Raw genomic sequence first — 18,566 nt, 5'->3', positions numbered from 1 at the left:
TACTAAACCCCCCCCCCCCCAAAAAAAAACAAGTAAAAAATATTTATCCAGATTCTTAACATTTTCAGACAGAACAGGAGAGATGCAAAAAAAAAAATCCTTCCAATAATTACGGCTGACAAAGAAAACCCATCAGGTTGTCTGAGAAACGCTCTGCCACACAACGGTGAGACGAGTCAGTGAAAGTACAAAGCTTTTAAAATCATTAAGCAGATCTACGACAATTATTTTGCAAAAGCTAAGAAAGGAGATTTCAGCTGGAAAAATGGGAATTCATAAGAGATGTAAAATAAACACACAGCCTGGAAGAGGAGAGGAGACACAGTGAGGCATAGAGGGAGAGAAATTCTAAGCAGGAGGGAGAAAGAATTGGGAAGGGTAGGTGTTGGCGGAGGGGGAGCGAGGAGCATTTGAGGATTCATCTCTTGCTGGATAATTCCCAGGAGGATCTCTCTCCAACACTTGAAAGCTGTGAAGTGTGCGGTTCTGCTCGTACTCCTCCTGGTAATTGGAAGGAGGACAGGGAGGGGGGGGGATGGGGAGGGTCAGGTAGGGGAGGGAGATTTTGAGGTAAGAAAAGAAAAGAAGAGGAAAAAAGAATCTGGCTGAAGCAGGTAAAAAAAAAAAAAAAGTGGAAGGACAGGCAGAGAGGTTAAACTAACGAGGAGCTTAGAAGGAAGTGAAAGAACCACCTGACTTGTGTCGTCTCTTTCTTCATTTTTTTTTTCTGTCAGGCTTATGTGTCTGTTATTTTTCGCTCATTAGCTCACTCCTCTTTATTCTCTCTGTGTCTGTCTCCATGGCCATCCTCGTCCCCTCCCACTCCCTCCTTTTGCCGGCGATGGCGTGTCTGTGGTTGCAGGCGGCCCTCTGAAACATGGCCGCGGGCGTTTAATCATTGATGGAGTCGCTCCATGCAGGCAGGCCAGCGGGCAGCCCTGACTCGCTCACATGCATCAGGACCTGCTGATTCACTCTCTGGGGCCTCCAATCACGCACACACACACACACACACACACACACACACACACACACACACACACACGCAGACACATGCAGACACATAGCAAACAGGGACGTAAACACGCACACACACACACACACACACACACAGATCAAATGAAGCCTGAATGTGTGTGTAGCTATCCACCTCATGTGTGCCTGTCTCGTTTATCCCACCAGGGACTGTGAGGCCCAATCAGCAGCAGCGAGATAAAAAAAAGCAGCGAAGATAAAAGCAATTTATTTGACCAAAAGAAGAAAAAGATAAAAACGTGTTTGCGTTGGCTCCAGGCCTGCAAGCCACATATGTCTCTCCAGATTTTATACATCCTTCCGCTCGACTCTGTAAACATCTGTCTGTGTTGTTCTTAAAAAGTAAATACACTTAGCCTACATACTGTACGCTCCTCCCGTATCGTCCTGCTCTTGTTTTAGCTGCACCGTGTTCACACAGCACGGACTTCTTCTCCTTCGACAGTTTAGGAAGGCAAGCAGTGTGGCTCCGGAGACGAAGGAAACACAATAAGTGCACAGACGTGAAGGGTTATTTATGAGTACATGTCAAAAATAAAACACGTCCAGCTCCCTGTTTGGTGACCGAATACCTGCTTGACGGATGCATGCGAGCCTCGGCTGCACTGAAGCTGACATTAGCGAGCTAACTTTAGCATGCTGGGAAGCGTAACTCAGAAGATGGACATGATAATTAACATCATACATGCAATTAATCACAAGTCTTTGTGTTAGACACTCCACAGTTTGTGCACAGAAAACATGGGACAGACTTTATATTTGTGTATCAGAAACAATCTGTGCAAAATTATTTATTTGATAGACAAGCTGAATTACAAATCGCTAATTTGTTCTTGCTTTGTAAGACGGCCCATCCTTGCCAACTTGCTGCACAGTGAGGGGGAGAGACCCCTGTGAATATAATCCCTAATGAGTGCTGTGCTGCTCTATGTGCAAACATCAGAATGTCTTTAGTCATTTAAAGCATTTGTAAAAGAGTTCACATTTGACCTGAGAGACGGAAGACACATTTTCAACATTGATTGTCCTTATGTTTGATCGGCTAAATAACCAGGAGAAAATACAGAGGGGCCTTTATCTCGTCAAAACACGCAGCAGCAACACCAGGCTGAACGTGAGCGGGCCTTCGAATGGGAGGAGCCTTTTATCTGAAGTGATTTATTTATTTTTTGAAAGATTGGATGAAAGTCTAAACGATGAACTATTTCTCAAAGCTTCACTACGTCTGAGGATTTGCCTCAGCAGGCTCTTTAATCGCCAAGGCCGGATTCAAACCCACGGCCGCTGTGACGTGGACTTCAGCCTCCCCATGTGGGTTGCACAACATATCGACCATGTTGACATAGTTTGACCAATTAACATTTGTGTCCTGCTTATTCCTGCTTCTGCTAAATGATACAATTATTCCTCTTCTGACATGTTTTGAATGTCAGCTGATTCAGCGATATGACTGACCAGACTGACTTTCCTGTTCTCTTTAATAAAGGCTAAAACTGGGCCAGGGCATCGGCATGTAGACCTGACATTTCTGAATATCTACGCTGAGACAGATTATTATCAGAGTGGAGCCGAATGTGTTACTAAAATACTAAAATGTGAAATTCAGATCTTAGAGAAAATTCAACGTCACGCACCTTTTCATACCTTCCATGTAGTGAATCTGCAACACTGGGCTCCTCAATAAAATCATCTCTTTACTGCACGTCCCTGAAGTCACATCCTCCCAGTGCATGGCTGCCGCTTTTCTCAGCGCGCTCCTGTTGAATTCTGCAGGAGCAGGTACAGCTTATCAATCCCCTCCCCTCCCCTCCCCTCCCTGTCGTGTGTCTGTCTGTCTGTCTGTCTGTCTGTCTGTCTGTCTGTCTGTCTGTCTGTCTGTCTGCCTGCCTGCCTGTCTGTCTGTCTGTCTGTCTGTCTGATCAGAGACTTTCTTTTATTATTATATTTCTCGGCGGATTAAAGCCCGACCCTGTGGAGCAGAAACCCAATCTCTCTCACTCTTCCTTTCCTTCTCAACCTTTTTCTATCAAATTCATCCCTTTACTCACCCCCCCCCCCCACCCCACCCGCCCCCTCCTTACAACCAAACCAGACTCCACCCTGAAATGGATGGATTAATGACCTCTCTCTCTCTGTGTCTCTTGCACACAGTATCACCTGCAGTGCTGTCTGTCTGCATGCCTGTGTGTGTCATTCTCTTTTGTCTTTCTGCAGGACGTTTGGCATTCTGTGTGTGTGTGTGTGTGTGTGTGTGTGTGTGTGTGTGTGTGTGTGTGTGTGTGTGTCTTTGTGTGAGTGTGTACCTGTGCTGTGCACTATGCTGTATTTTGCTGATGCTCTGTCCTGCATGGTGAGTCATAGTGGTGGACCGGTCCAGGGCGATGCATCTTAGAGAAGTAAGCGTACATACAAAATAGTCTGCAGTGGTTATGTGATTGCTTCCATTAAAGTGATTATGCAATCAACAGCAGTAAGTCATGCAGGCAGACAGGCGGGCAGAGAGACACAGACAGAAAGACGGGGTAGATGTGGAAACACACACACACACACATATTCACACAGGGCTTAGGCAGGCAGGGGGAATTTCTCTCTTGTTAATAATCATTATGAAACGACTTCACGTGGAGCACTTGCCTCTCTGCGCTCAGCACGATGGCAGGTATCTCCCAGCAACCTCCCCACGCTCACACACCTACTTATACCTCTTCTTTCTTTAATTCCTCCTCTTCTTCCACCTCCTCCCCTCCTGGTAATATTTACCCAGACTCCCAGAGGTTTTCTTCTCTCTGTGTCCCCCCCCCCCCTTGCATCCTACCTTGGTGAGTCCCAGGCTCCAGTGCAGGCCTGCTCTGGTGCTTGTTTTTAAAAAGCAAACACATGGAAAGAGAGTGAGAGATATGCAGAGCGTCGAGCCATGCTGGGATGATGCAGAATTCAGTGACAGAGATTTTATTTTGTTTTACACCACAGCGTTTTAGCTCTAATCTTTGTCTCTGCATACTTAACTTTGTCAGTGTTATTGGTACTTCAGATTAAGATTTACTTTATTAAATATTACACTCTGATAATCATGCTACACACGCGTAACCTGAAATATACACATGCACAAACAGGAGCCCATGGAATGACATGCACTAATGAGAAATGTCAGACACCTCTTTAGATATTAAATTTCCAGATTTGGTCCGCTTCGGGACTTGAACCAACGACCCTCTGGTTCCCAACCCAAGTCCCTACTGCCGCCACTGCTGCTTCTTACTACTTACTTACTACTTTCCTCCACATTGAGCTCCTTCTTTTCAGAGCAGCTTTTACAACATTCACACGTAAAGAAATGACATATTTTCAGGCGTGTTATGATTCTGCAGTCGTTTGAATGAGTTCAGTCCAAATGCATCAATGGCTTCTGCAAGATAGGAAAATAGATTTGCTAGCATGTAAATAGATTTGCAATCATTCAAAAACAAAGCTTCAAATCTGTGTGACTATTGGTGCTATCGTGAAAAAAATCCTGAAATCTTTTTTTGCACTCAGCATTTCTCTTACTGTCCCGATATTAAATGTTCTGCGTGAAATAGGGGTGAGCCAGTGTGAGAGCCAAGCAGGAAATATTCAGGGAAATACACCAACAGTGAGTGGCGGGGTCGGGATCGGGCGTGGTGACATTTCTATGCTGCGTCTGTATGTGTTCTCTGTGAACGTAATACAAATTGATCCAGTATGTTTTCCTGTGCTCTTTTGCTGATACCATGAACGACATGATGCTACACACGACACTGTAGCTTCAGTGTTTAGCCAGCTCTGCATGGCTCTGTAAAGCTTTCTGCATTCTAACCTCTCTCCATGTTTCAAAAGCATCTCCAACATTGATCCTAGTTTGAGCAGCTTTCTGCTGCTGGAGCTTATTAGAAACATGCAGAGGCTTTTTAGCTCGGGTACAATCACTTCTATCTGAAGCAGTTCCACTGCCCGCTTCCATCGCTGCAACACCTGTTCACCTGATAACTGCTCTCATATCTGGCAAACCCAGGGACGTCCAAAACGGCCTTCAAAGCCCCGCCTACCTTCTCTGGTCCAATCAAATCCAGAGCATTCAGGAGCAGAATCTAAAGTTAGAAGGAGGACATGCTGGCTGCTGCATTGTTGAGTCAGTAGATATCTTATAGATTGTTCCTTTAATAATATCCGTTTTAAAATAACATGCTAAATGCAATTAAAACCTGCAACAAAAGTACCTGTCGAGGCCTGGCGGCTCAAGTCCCCTTTGAGGTTTATCTGTACAACCTGTTCTTTTCCCAGTGCTGCTTTTTCTTACCTGCATCTTTTTCTTTTCTTGATTTCTTCCAGCCAAGAAAGCAGCAGACGGTTCAGTGATTGCCAACGGCTACTGTGACTTCTGCCTCGGGGGCTCAAAGAAGACCGGATGTCCTGAAGACCTAATCTCCTGTGCGGACTGTGGACGCTCAGGTAGGGCACCGCTGAAGGGGATGATTGGCAGGAGGAAGGCGGTCCTCTGTTGAAAGACAGTTTTTATTGCGATGTTTCAACTGTTGAGCCCAGACTGTCGAACTAATTATAAAAAGAAATGCAAGTTATGACCCCTGTTATACTTAAAATAAATGGACCATACCAATGTTTTTTATTGTTGCCCATCGACTACAAATCATGTACAGAATACTTAACCTCATTAAACGCCCAATGTGTCATGTTTTTTTTGTTTTACAGTTTCAAAGGCAGGGTTGGTCATTTCCTCCATATCCATTTTTTTCCCTTCTTGAAATGATCTTTAGGTCCTGACAGAAATTAATAACTCATGTTCTCTGACAAAGGAACGCAGACGGAGCACTGAGGGAATGCTACTTTCAAAATCATGCTAGTTTTCAAAAATTACCAACCCTGCCTTTACATTTTTTTCTTCCTACTGTTTGTAAAAGAGTGTGAAATATTTTTCAGAGACATTTAATTCTAGATAATAATACAGTTTGCTTAACTATGGTGGCCCTTAAGGACAAATCCCCTAAAGTGAACGCGTTCATCTTTTAAAATAAACACTGGAGTCCCTTTAAAGTGCTGCTCACCAACATTAACTAAGTTGTGCTCTTAACTGTGAATTTGAATTGATCATTTGGAGATACCGGTTGAGACTAATTGTCCTTAAAGGCCACCATACAAAAATAAAATAATACAATTGGCTCCCTTAAATCCTGTCATGTCTTTGGAGTCGTTGTAAAAGAAGGAAAAATGTGAACTTCATTACGATTTCATAGTGGCAAAACATCCATAAACGACACTGTACACGTTAATTCTCCTCCTGTATAACATGAATATTAATGCTTTCTCTATTCGATGTACGATATTATTAATTTCTCATGAATAAGAGTTTGATTAGCTCTGGGGAAATGTTTGAGGACGATCTCTTTAAAGGTGTGCAAAATAGAATCAGAGCAGGATTTTCTGTCAAAGTTCTTGAAAGGTCAAAAAGCTGCAGCAACACTTCGCAGCGTGAAGATCAACTTTATTAACTTGATTAACAAATTAGAGCGCCGCATTTCGTCTCGTGACCTTCATCAGGGTCACATAGATCGCGATGACACGTGACGACGGGTCATCGCTGTTGAAGCTTTCTGACCTCTGAGATAACAGGAACATCAGAGAAGTTAGATCAATCATGGAGTATTATCTTCCTGTGATCGACTGGTGAGCATTTACATAAGATTCAATAACATGTAATGTTGCTGTGACCTTCTTGTCTTCCCATTGATGGGACGAGAGACCGTCCAGCATCCTCTCCTGCAAGCTTTTTAATCATGGCGTGATATAGTATCACAACTGTAAAGAAAGTTGTATAAGTCACTGTCTTTTTCTACACTTGAACTCATGTCCAACCAAGACTGAAGATGATTTGTGAGAGAATCGATGATTCAAATTTCAGCCGTGGTTTTAACTTTTCAGTATGGTTGTATTTTCTTTTTTCGTTTCTTTGGTGTGAAATGTGTTTGTGTATTCTGGCTATTTGCACACATTGCAATATACATGGTGCAGACTTTGTGTACTTACTTCTTGACTGCATGTACTGTAACATTTTTCTTCCATCTGAACAAATAAAAATGAACAGAACTTAAAAAAAAGACGAACGTGAATTGTAGTGAATGGGCTGCAGCATGCAAAACACTGGTATGGTCCTCGTCTGCTTTATAACCACCCACAGAGAAGACAAATGAAGGTCAGGCAATAAGAATGACATAACAATCTCTCCCTTGTCGTGATCATGTAACAGCAAGTACCAGGAATGGATTTAATAATAGGATAGGAAGAGAGGGAGAAGTGGACTGCAGGGGAGAGGCCAATTGGTTAGTTTAGAATTTGATTACACTTTTGTACTTCCCTTTATAGAACGAAGCATACTGTACATTTCTCCCCAGACAGCTGAGTTGAATTTGTAGTTGTTTAAATGTATTTTAGAAATGTTTACATGTTTTAAAACTCAGCCACAGGACATCATAATCTAATGCTGAAAGAAATATAAATAAATCACTCAAATGAAGAGAACAAACTGAAGGGCGGAGGAGTCCATGATGGATGATGTCTGTCCTCAAAATGCAAGAAGCTATGGTACAAAAAAAAAAAAATGTTGTGTCGGTGTGTGCTTGTGTGTGTGTGTGTGTGTGTGTGTGTGTGTGTGTGTGTGTGTGTGTGCACCCAGGCCATCCGTCCTGTCTGCAGTTCACAGTGAACATGACGGCTGCGGTGAGGACTTATCGCTGGCAGTGCATCGAGTGCAAGTCCTGCAGTCTGTGCGGCACCTCTGAGAACGACGTACGAGCTCACTTCATGCTACATGTTAGCTCTAGACACATGTGGCTGCACTCACACACACACACACACACACACACACACACACACACACACACACACACACACACACACACAAGACAGACGACAGAATTAGCAGATTTGCACACATGATGGAGAAATGTTAAAAAACCTGTAGGTTGGTTCTTGAGTTTATACAGACGTTTAAAACATGAGAGTTTAAAGGAGGAGATATTTATACTTGAAGGAGTCTGTTACTGAACAAACGGATCCCGAGGCGTTTTCAGAGACTTTCTCAAAAAGACTTGATCTTGTTAAAGGTAATCACTAGTCACTTTGCTATAATTTGTTAAGCTAGTCTCAGTAAGAAACAAAACAGTAACATCTGGGTGCAAAGGTGAAGCCAATATGTAACCTGCATTCTTCCTAATGGCCAGCAGGGGTCTGATCATAGATGTTAATACACGGACGAAGTCTCTGTGTCGTCACTGTAACTGCGCTCTCGTTTTATAAAGTCGAGGTTCTCAACTGGCGGGTCGGGGCCTAAAATTGGGTCGTGTGCCCAATAAATTGAAGAATTTATTTTGTCAAAAACTCTGGGTTTTTTTTGTTCGATCACGCTTTCTACCGTCTGTAACAAAAATAAAATCTGATTGATTGAAAAGTATCAGAAGTTTTTGGATCAGGAAGGAGTTGGTGGCGGGTCCTGAGGCTCGACCAGCTGAGAACGACTTGTAGGGGCTGAAACGTTTATTTTAATTTCATACAACCAGGTAATTAACCCAATGAGATCAAGATCTCTTTAAAACGGGCGACCTGGCCAAGAGGGCAGCAGCACACCTCGTAATAAACACCACATAAAAAAGAACAATGGAAGTTTCCGTAATGGAAAAACCATCCCTTCCTCATTTTTGATTAATCCTGAAACAAAGGAGGTGGAGCATTTAGTCAACTCAGCCCCGCCCCTAACAACCCTGATAAAGAGAGATTCACCCTGTACAGTTTTGACTAATAAAGAAAGAAGCAAACTGTGCAGCCAGCCTCAAGTCGACACTCTTTACTGCCAAATTTCCACAAACTCCGTACGAGCTGCAGTCCGTCCGTCTGCCACGCTAGTCAGTGCTCCATTTTCCTCAGCCCGTCTCCGGAGCGCCCCTCACTTAACTCTGCTCCACTTCTAATACACGCAGAGACTATTTTTGAGCGGCGCACACTGCAAGCACGAGTCAAACTGGACAGAATAGATTAAGCCGGACAGGAAGTGAACGTGTACAGCTGCTCATGGCTGCTGCTCGCGCTCCAGAAACAGGGCAGGGCGCACGCCGTCTGACAGAGCAAAACCGTGGCAATATCTATATGTGGAAATTGTCATTTGGTCCGTCTTTATTGGCTTCATTTTCCAACAGGTTTAAAAAAGAAATGAGATTCTATAAAAGTAGATGTACCTACTTCAGATCAGAATTAAAAAAGTTTCCTGATGAGTTCATGGTCTCAAGTACTCGCTCACGTCTTTCTCGGTGGAACATTTTTTAAGTAACCTTCGTTAAAACGGTGGACAAAGCAGGCTGTGCTTGAGATCATAGCTGCCTGTGCTCGAGAGATTGCTGCCATGGCGACCTGCCGACCTGCATGGACACAAAGCCGAGACTTTAACAGAGGCTTTCACAAACCAAAGGGGGGCGTTACACTGACCACTGTCAAAGAAACGTTAAAGACTGAGAGCAGCTTATTATCGTTTCATTACGTCCTCACTTTAAAAACAAAAAGACATGTATCACACATCCACTTGTAGATTTTCTTTAAAGAGAATCCATATCTTTACACAGTCAATATAAAGCTTTGATTTTCAAACATTTTCACGCTCAGTAACAGGCGTCTGACTAACTCTAACCCTAACTCTGTTCCAGGACCAGCTGCTGTTCTGTGACGACTGTGACAGAGGCTACCACATGTACTGTCTGAGCCCTCCCATGTCTGAACCACCGGAGGGTACGTATCCCGCTCTGTGCGCCTTCTCAGTCTCACAGGTCGAGGTGAATTTGAGACTTGATCCAAAGACGACTGGACTTGGTTGAAGATCTTGCAGAGTCATTTTAAGTAGACACAGTTACAGCGTACTGGGCATTGTGTAAAGACGTTCATATCAAGGAATTTGAAGTTTTCACACAAACAAGAAAGGCGTCTTACTGGCTGAATCTGTACAAACATACTTTTGTAGACTGTCTTTGTACAGTTTATAATCTGAGACTTCAGAGACACTTTTTTTTTTCAGCTGAGTTTGTTTTTAAATTTAGTTTAAATAAACTTTGATTTCACCAAAGTGAAGTTCTTGCTCAGATTTTAGCGTTTGAAAAAGCCTCCTGTGGGGCGCCGCTAGCCAAGCGTTCTGTCACACGCATGTACATGTATAGCAGCTATACTCCAAATCTGTTTTCTTGCACGTCATCCCGCCTCTCTTCAGCTGCCCGAGAGTCAAAAATGCTCCCAAAAATATCTAGAAAAAGTGAATAATTAGTTAATTAATAGTGTATTACACAAGGTTTGCCCAAAACATGCAGTTTATCTTAATATCTCGATTTTCTGCAGTTTTCAATTTGAAGAAATTGAAAATTAAAACGCTTGTTACTTTCCTCCACTCTTGTGACCCTCCAAGCCTCCACGCTGGTCATGTGACTGAAAGCTATGAATGCTGTTAGCTGTACAATAGACTGCACATCCAGGCTCCGCTGAGAAACAGTGGTGTTGTTTGCTCAGAGTTATGTAAGTGTCTGAGCTGTAGGCGTGGAGACTGTAAACCTGTGGTCAAACACAGACGGTCTCTGTGTTTGGACTGTGAGGAAGTGAGAAACAACAACAAGAATCCAAACAGTCACTGGAAGGAAATCTGCATCGCTTTGATGGACGCCTTTAATCTGAAACGGCGGCGTGCGCTGCAGAAATGGAGCAGGTACATCCATTCAAATTGGGTCTGTCATTTGCACTTCTGCATGTAAGATGGCTGCCTCCGGATGTTTGATGGCCGTTGCCATGGAAATGAGTAGTAGAAAAGATAATCAGTTTCCATGGCAAAAATGTCACTTGTCTGAACACGCAGTCGCGGTGCCACTTGTGTTCGACACTCACTAACAGTGTCATGCTCTGCCCACACATGCAATCCTTCTGATTAACCAGGAAGACTTTTGAAATTCAGATTTACTCTCCCTGTGCAAGAGACCCGACATTTTCACAACGCTGTTTTTTTTTTATACATAGCCTACTGTGCTGAAGCTCGACGCTCACATTGCACCTTTAGGCCGAATGCAGCAGGGTCTACGTACACTTTGAAGTGTTCACATTTGAACACTCATCTGAAGCTGATGTTTAATTAATGTCTCAAATCCCCTGCTCCCATCCAAACCAAACTAGTTGTCAAATCCCCTGCATCCACGCAGCACAGGCACAGCGTGGAGCTTTAATTTACAGTATTACTTAATGCTGTCTAAAATGAAGCATTAATCCACAAGGCTTTACAATAGCTGTGATTGAACTTCTGATTCGTGTGTGTGTGTGTGTGTGTGTGTGTGTTGTACAGGGAGCTGGAGCTGTCATCTGTGTCTGAGACAACTGAAGGAAAAGGCCTCAGCCTACATCACCCTGACTTAATCTGCTGGAGCTGCGCCTCATCCTCTTGGCCCGTCATCCTCTCCAAAACCTCTCCGTCGTAACCCCCTCTCTGTGCCTCTGCTTCTCCCCCCCCCCTCCCTCCCCTCCCCCCCTCCCTCACCCGTCCTCCTCTCTCTACAATCCAGCCCCAGTGACCGCCGACTCCACCGAGCACACGGCCCCAACAGGCGCCGCACCCATTCATGAAAGTCCACCCAGCGGAAGGCCAACCTCTGTATTTTTGTGTCGCTCACTCTGCCTGATGAGCTTGACCTGACCCCCCCCCCCCAGATCCCGCCCCTCCCTCATCCCTCTGTGTCAACAGAGGAGTTCATCAGCTGGCAATAAGTTTGCTAGTGAGACACTCACTCCAGCCTGCCAAGGGCTCTTCAGAGGCATGCGACTCAACAGGAACCCTCTTAAGGGCCCTCAGAAGAGCCCTAATGGTCTTCAGCTGCAACTCAGTCAAGTAGTGAGTGAGAATTAATAGGATGGATAGTTGTTAGGCCGAGGGCAGGGCATGGAAGACTCTGGATAACCATGGAGCGGTGTCTTTCGGCGTTAGTCAACTGTGAAACATACACCTTACCAAAATGTCCTTCCGTCCCTCTGTCCTTTAAAGCTCACAGCAGAGACGAGACGTTGAACTCTGCCTCGTGTCTGCAGGGGAGTGAACTGTACAGAATTCAGACTGGTTCTCTATCTACACACTCTTTAAATCCCTCCTCGCTGTCAAACAACGAGCATCTGGTCATGAACTTTCTCTGACCTCACTAAGCCCTCTCTCCTTGCATGTGGTTTCCACGATTGAATGATGCATTTTGGGATTGACACTGAAGGTTAAAGTGTCCGGATGTGATCCCCGGATGAGAGAGGGATGGATTTTTGTTTTCTCTAATCAGCTATCTCTGATCAAACAGTGTATTTAAAAATGACATTTTTAGGCTTAGCTCTCATAAATCCTTCCCCTGACCCTGAACCTGCCCTTTCCTCCCATCAAACAGTGACTGTGAAGCCAATGCGAGACTGAAACGCTCCCGGTGCTTGGTGTGTTTTATCTGTGTGTTAAGAATGTAGGATGGATGTGTGGACAATGCAGATGTTGTCCGGCAGATGCAGAGGCCTAAAAAAACATTTTTTATGATTCTTTTTTATTTATTTATTTCTTATTTGCATGTTGTCATTTAAATTATTTAAAAAGAAAAAAAAAATTTGATTGACCGTTGAAAAAAAGCACACTTAATTCGCAATAATGTGTTTGTGATATGAACTATTTAGGCCAAACTGAGTGTGTTTTTAAACTCTGTGTGTGCCTGTGTTTCTGTCTGTGAGCTCCATGCTGGGCGGTTAAGACGATTCAGCTGCAGGTTATGTGAATGTACAAAAGTTGGCATTTTCCTGTTTAAAACATGACGACAAAGACGCTGAAAAGTCGACCATGTGCAGGCGAGAAGTCTCAAGTCTGTCATCCACAATCTGAACCAACAAGTGTTTAAGACAAAGTTCGACATTTCGGAAAACTTGCAAATTAAAAACGTAACAATAGTTGGTTTAAAAAATGATTTCATGTTTTAAAAGGTGACTTTAAAAGGTGCCGGTAACTGGAATGTCTCCCCTTCTGACAGAGCCAGGCTAGCTGTCCCCTGCTTTCAGTTTTGATGCTAAGCTAACCAATTTCCATATTCCACTCAGCTTCATTTAAATAATGTTTAGGATAATGAATTGTTTCTGGAGTTAAGAGATGCTACGTGTGTTTATTTCTCTACAAACTCTGATTCAGTTGTGATTGGTTGCTACGTGGACTTCAGAGTTTTTTAAGCATGTAAAGACCTTGATTTCAGAAACAGGCATCTTGAGAAATACGATGTTGCAACATTGACAACTTCAAAACGAAACAGTATACTGAGGCATGCACACGCCTCACCCCGGTTTCTGACCGCTGCCGACGACCTGCGCAGGCCCAGGTGACGTATCAACATGGCGGCAGCAACAAGAGCGTCTTACTTTGGGAGTTTGCTAACTTGTCCTACACGCTGACAGACTGACACCAATCAGATCTTTGCTGTCGCTCTCTTCTCTGGAAAAGAGGATGATGCGTCACATTTGCAACGCCACGTCAGCTCTCAATAAGCCACAGCGGTCTCATTTTTCTAGATTTAAAAACTGCAGCGGTAAATAAGATAATCAGAAACCATCATCACATGTACAGAGACATGGAGAACCAGGTTTCTCTGTGTGCCCGTAAACACCACATCCTGAATATGATCCAACCCAGGAAGAGTCTACGTAAACACGTTCAGCCTCTTTATATCCTCTCCACATTATTAAGATCAGCTTGGTAGTCATCTTACATTTAACTTGACAGTTTGGGGACTGAGTTCATTTTCTCAATGTGCCAAATGATTCGTTTACTTTTGCACAGCACTGAGTTTGACTTGTCAAAGAAAAGCGTCACCTTTTCAATCCTGCCTCACGCTCAGTCTTTTGACTCTTAGATCTTTGAGTCTTAGATAACTGTCAGCACAATCCACAGACTGTACCAGAGGGGAACTGATTCAATGTGTGTGATGACGCTTAGGCTCAAGCGATGCTCGACCAAAAAGTGCGTCAGACGCTCGCACGACTGTAACGTGATCAAACTTCCTACTCGGATTCAAACCATCAGAAAAATCACAGACGAGCATGCAGTTCACTGTTTGACACCTGGAGAAGTGAAGGTCAAAGTGCAAACAGCAAGTGAAAGTAATGAACACACGCGCCTGCTTCGTGTGAGTTGAAGAAGAAGTAAGAGAAGATGTTTAAACACCCGAATGATTCAAGCCACAATGTGGACGCTCAGTTTGTCTCGAGTGAATGAATCTAACCAGCCCGCTTGTTTTTTTTTTGTTTTTTTTTTAGTTTGCGCTGAGAAAAATCCATTGACTGAATAAGAGGATGATTAACACGTTTCCACCTTCTCCCTTTGTCCAAAAGTGAAGCCAAAATCCCTCCATGACGGTGCTGACATGTTGCACATCTGAGCCATCAGCCGATATCGATGTCCCACATCTACATCCTTTCCATCAGGCTGCTTTAAAACTAGCATCACAAAAAGTCACTCTGGTCGGTGCGTTGGTGCTGGAGGAAAGTTTGATAAAAAAAAAATAATTATAATGACACAGGTGAAATCTGCAAGCAGGCGACAGGCCGAGTTAATGCAAACAACAACCTGGTGTGTGGTCAGAACAAAAGGTGCTCACAGTGCAAGAAGGTGAATAAAACCAGAAGCCACGAACCCAAACACACGTTTAATGTACGGATAATAAAGATCCCTCAGGTCAGCACGCTCTACTCTTCTCTCGTCACTGTTTCTTCCATCGCTGCTAATCCAGTGCACACGGCACCACAGGAGTTAACCGTGCTCGTTATATATATGTCCCATACTGCAGCCAGCCAGTAGGGGGAGCTCCAAATGTTTTGGCCTCATTTTGTGGGGAGCCGTCATGTCATCTATTTTTGAATGCAGCCAATGGTTTTAAAATGTCGTTCTTTAGTAACCCAAAGGCCCGGTGTGTCATCCTCAAGCAGCTGAAGTGGACGTAAGGCATCTGTAACGGGCACACTGACGAGATGGAGTGCACATGCTGAGTTTGACCAAAAGAAGAAGAAGAAGACGTCCATCCGTTGATCTGTGAGCTTTAGGCTTAGAGACAAGAGCTGTAAATAGGGTGTTTGAATCAAGGGCCATGTCATGCAGTCTTTCATATTCGTGTGTACAGATTGATGTTGGCTGGTTTCTGTTTGAATAACCACCTCATTAAAATGCTGCGTCGTGGCTCTAAAGGGAAACTTGCACGATCTGATGGCCTGTAAGAATGTACCTGAGCTGCAATCGTCGACGGTATCCGATGCAGAAAGTCTGAAGGTGCAAATCCTGTGTTGGCCCGATGTCCGATGTAACTCCACTGATGCATGAACGACACCCGACATGTTTCCGCTTTCATATTTTTTACATTGTGATGAAAAATGACCTCTGACTCGTTTCCTGTTTTGTTTTCTTCTTTGGTTTTGTGATCTGTTTCACATTTTGCACAGCGTGGCTGCGTTTGCTCTCCAAGTTTGTTTATGCCTCTGCGTGTGTTTGTGTGTGTGTGTGTGTGCGTGCGTGTGTGTGCGTGCAACCGTACAGGAAGGTCAGAGAAAAGCAAACTGAACCAAATCAGCGAGGCGTTATTATCCTGCAGACACGTTTTACTCGCTCAAACCTGCATTGCATCGCACCGGTCGGAGTAATGTCGAGTAAAGATGAAAAAAAAAACGACTAAAAATAGAATACCTGTGTTTACATTTTTCCAGACGACACTGGGATCAAGATGGTTCTTTTTTTATGAAACAGCAGCACCAGTATCCAATCAGAAACACCCTGATTAGAGAGTGATTTGATGGAAACGGATGAGGATGTGTGTTTGTGTTCGTCGGAGGAACGATGATGTTGCGTTCACACGGGGAGTTTCCAGTCTTGGTGGAGTCAAACTCCCTCGACTGTACGATCCCGGGAAGCCATGTGATTATTTTAATGAGACTTCAGCCTTCCCTTTGTACAAATGGACAAACCAAGATGGTGGTGGTGGTGGTGTCGGGTGTGTGTGTGTGTGTGTGTGTGTGTGTGTGTGTGTGTGTGTGTGTGTGTGTGAGAGGGTCAGACAAAGGAACCTTCCAGGCCTCAGGCGGACACCATCACCCCCCCTGCCCCACCCACCCTCCTTTTGAAAGGCGCGGTCAGAGGGTGGAGACTTTTAGCCGCTCTGGGCCTCTCTTGTAAATTGTCGTTCTGTGATCTTGCTTGCACTTTTTTTTTTTTTTTTTTGTTCATCTCCCAAAAATAAGAAAATAATTGTAAGTATGTGTGTGTGTGTGTGTGTGTGTGTGTGTGAGAGAGAGTTTTTATTTTTAATCTATTTCAATTGTTTTCTCAACGTGATTGTCTGTTGTACACAGCTCTGGATGAAGATGAGTTTTTGATTTATATTTTGTACCTCAAGAGGAAGATGAGATCTTCTTCTTCATTTTTTTAACACCCCCCCCCCCCCCTTTCTCCTTGTTACCTGGGAATGCTTTGAAATGTGGACTGTGACTGCGAAGCTGTCTGCCATCAGTCATTCTCTGTGAATTCATCCAACTTTCTTATTTTACCCAGTTTGCCTCTCTTTCCTTGACTCGTTTTTTTTTTTTTTCTTTCTTTCTTTTCCATTAAAAAGATGACATTGAAAAATGACCTCAACCTTTCTGGTGAAGTCGTGTGTTTGTGCATGTGAATCTATTTGCTGCAGCTCTTGGATAAAAGTGTGTTTTATTTGGACGCCAGTCAGTCAGTCTGTCTGCTCGTCTGCTTGTATGTATCGCTGCCAACTAGGACAGCTCACTAGTCAGTTTAACCATTTTTCTCGGGACGACTTTGTCGCCCACACGACTCCTCCCTTACTCTCAGTTATACTTCCTGGCTGATAGCTGAAGACAAAACTAACCATCTTTTCCTCTTTTCACTGGGCAGATAAAAATCTATCGAAGCAGTGTGTTCAAAGTCAGCCTTCAAACCCTGAATAACTAATTAGCATTTCCAATTTGAATACACTTTGCAGCTAAAACACTCGCACCATAAAACTCTGTCTTCTCTCCAAAACTATTCTGACCTCTTCATGTTTAAAAAATGAGGACGATGAATCGACAAAAGATGAAGAGACAGCTTTGTGTTGTTGTAGCTGGCCTGCAAAACTGCGTACGGGGGACAAAAGAGCCCCATCGTGTGCGATTGTTTTGGAACAACAGCGCAGACGAGAACACGCTTTGCTATTCAGGGCAGGTACAGTTTGGCTATTTGTGATGTATTCCTGCAGATGAGACATTCATCATAGCTGCTGTGTTGGCCAGACCTGGCTGAGCAACAGCAGCAGGGTGAAGTCGAGCTGATCAACAATTCAATGTTTTCCCCTTTACATGTACCTGCTTCCTTTTCCAGCCAAAAACCAGAAAACCAGTGCACACTTGCTTCCGATGGGGAATTCAGGTATTTTTAACAATATGCTCCAAAAAAACCCAGAAAAAAACCCCTCCTCCATTCGTCCAACCTTAGGCAGAGCTCCAACCTTATCCAAAATCCTGCACAGCACCCCCAACCCCCCGCCACCCTGTGCATCCAGAAACCCACACACAGACGCCACACACTTTCAGACGTGTGTGCACACAAACACACACACACAAACACACACACATACTGTACAGTATGCACATGCACACAGCCCGGAGCTGCTTTCTTCTTATGAGCTTCATTACTCTGACCCCAGTCTCCCTTTCATATCTCTGAAGATATGTGTATGTGTGTGTGTGTGTGTGTCTATTTCCTCTCAAAAGAATATGTGCATGTATATGGATTTAGGCCCAGAGTAAGCAAATGTGTGGTGGTGTGTATGTGCAAGGAAGTGTGTACTGTATGCCAATGTGGGGATACTATGTGTTCGTTGAGTGTGTGAGTGTGTGTGTGTGTGTGTGTGTGTGTGTGTGTACACATGTGTGTGTATGACTTCCCAGCCAATTACCACATCTACCAGACAGACTGAGACTGCCTGGGCCCTGCCAGCCAATCAGAAAGGGGCTGCGCACTGCCGGGCCGGAGGTGGTTGCTATGGGAACCAGGAGGCCTGTTTGCATGGTGGCTGATGGAAGAGTGATGGATTACAGTAATGGGATGGAGGGAGAGAAGGAGGGAAGAAGATAGGGGAAGGAGAAGGGAAGAAAGAAGCTGGGAAGGTAAACGGAGAGGGGGGTGATGGCAGGAGAGAGAGAGAGAGAGAGAGAGAGAGAGAGAGAGAGAGAGAGAGTATAGGGAGAGAGGAGGGAAGGAAGGAAGGAAGGAAGGAAGGGACAAGTGGGGGTGAGGAAGGAGGAGGGGAGGGTAGGAGACACACTCATACATAAAGATATTGGAAATTTATGAATGCATTTGAAATGAAGGGACTTAAAAAGATGAAAAAAAGAGTGAGAGAAAATGAAAGGCCGAGTGGGGGAGGATTGGAGGGGAGAAGATATTGGGAAATAGGGTT

At 44.2% G+C, this 18,566-nt stretch overlaps 1 protein-coding gene across 3 annotated transcripts in view; it reads left to right on the top strand.

Moving 5' to 3' along the window:
• Nucleotides 1-13,977, top strand: part of dpf1 (double PHD fingers 1) — a 44,911-nt gene extending 30,934 nt beyond the window's left edge. For all 3 annotated transcript variants that reach the window (XM_079353349.1, XM_079353348.1, XM_079353347.1), the window contains exons 9-12: nt 5,383-5,502; nt 7,739-7,851; nt 9,756-9,837; nt 11,420-13,977. In XM_079353349.1, the coding sequence (XP_079209475.1) occupies nt 5,383-5,502; nt 7,739-7,851; nt 9,756-9,837; nt 11,420-11,490 (386 nt within the window). In that variant the 3' untranslated portion in view covers nt 11,491-13,977. The remainder of the gene's footprint in view (nt 1-5,382; nt 5,503-7,738; nt 7,852-9,755; nt 9,838-11,419) is intronic.
• The last annotated feature ends 4,589 nt before the right edge of the window (nt 13,978-18,566 follow it).

Source organism: Symphodus melops, assembly GCF_947650265.1.
Source record: "Symphodus melops genome assembly, chromosome: 10".
In the NCBI taxonomy this organism is placed as follows: domain Eukaryota; kingdom Metazoa; phylum Chordata; class Actinopteri; order Labriformes; family Labridae; genus Symphodus; species Symphodus melops.
The sequence above is the reverse complement of the archived record's forward strand: the minus strand, read 5'-3'. Positions and strand labels throughout refer to the sequence as shown.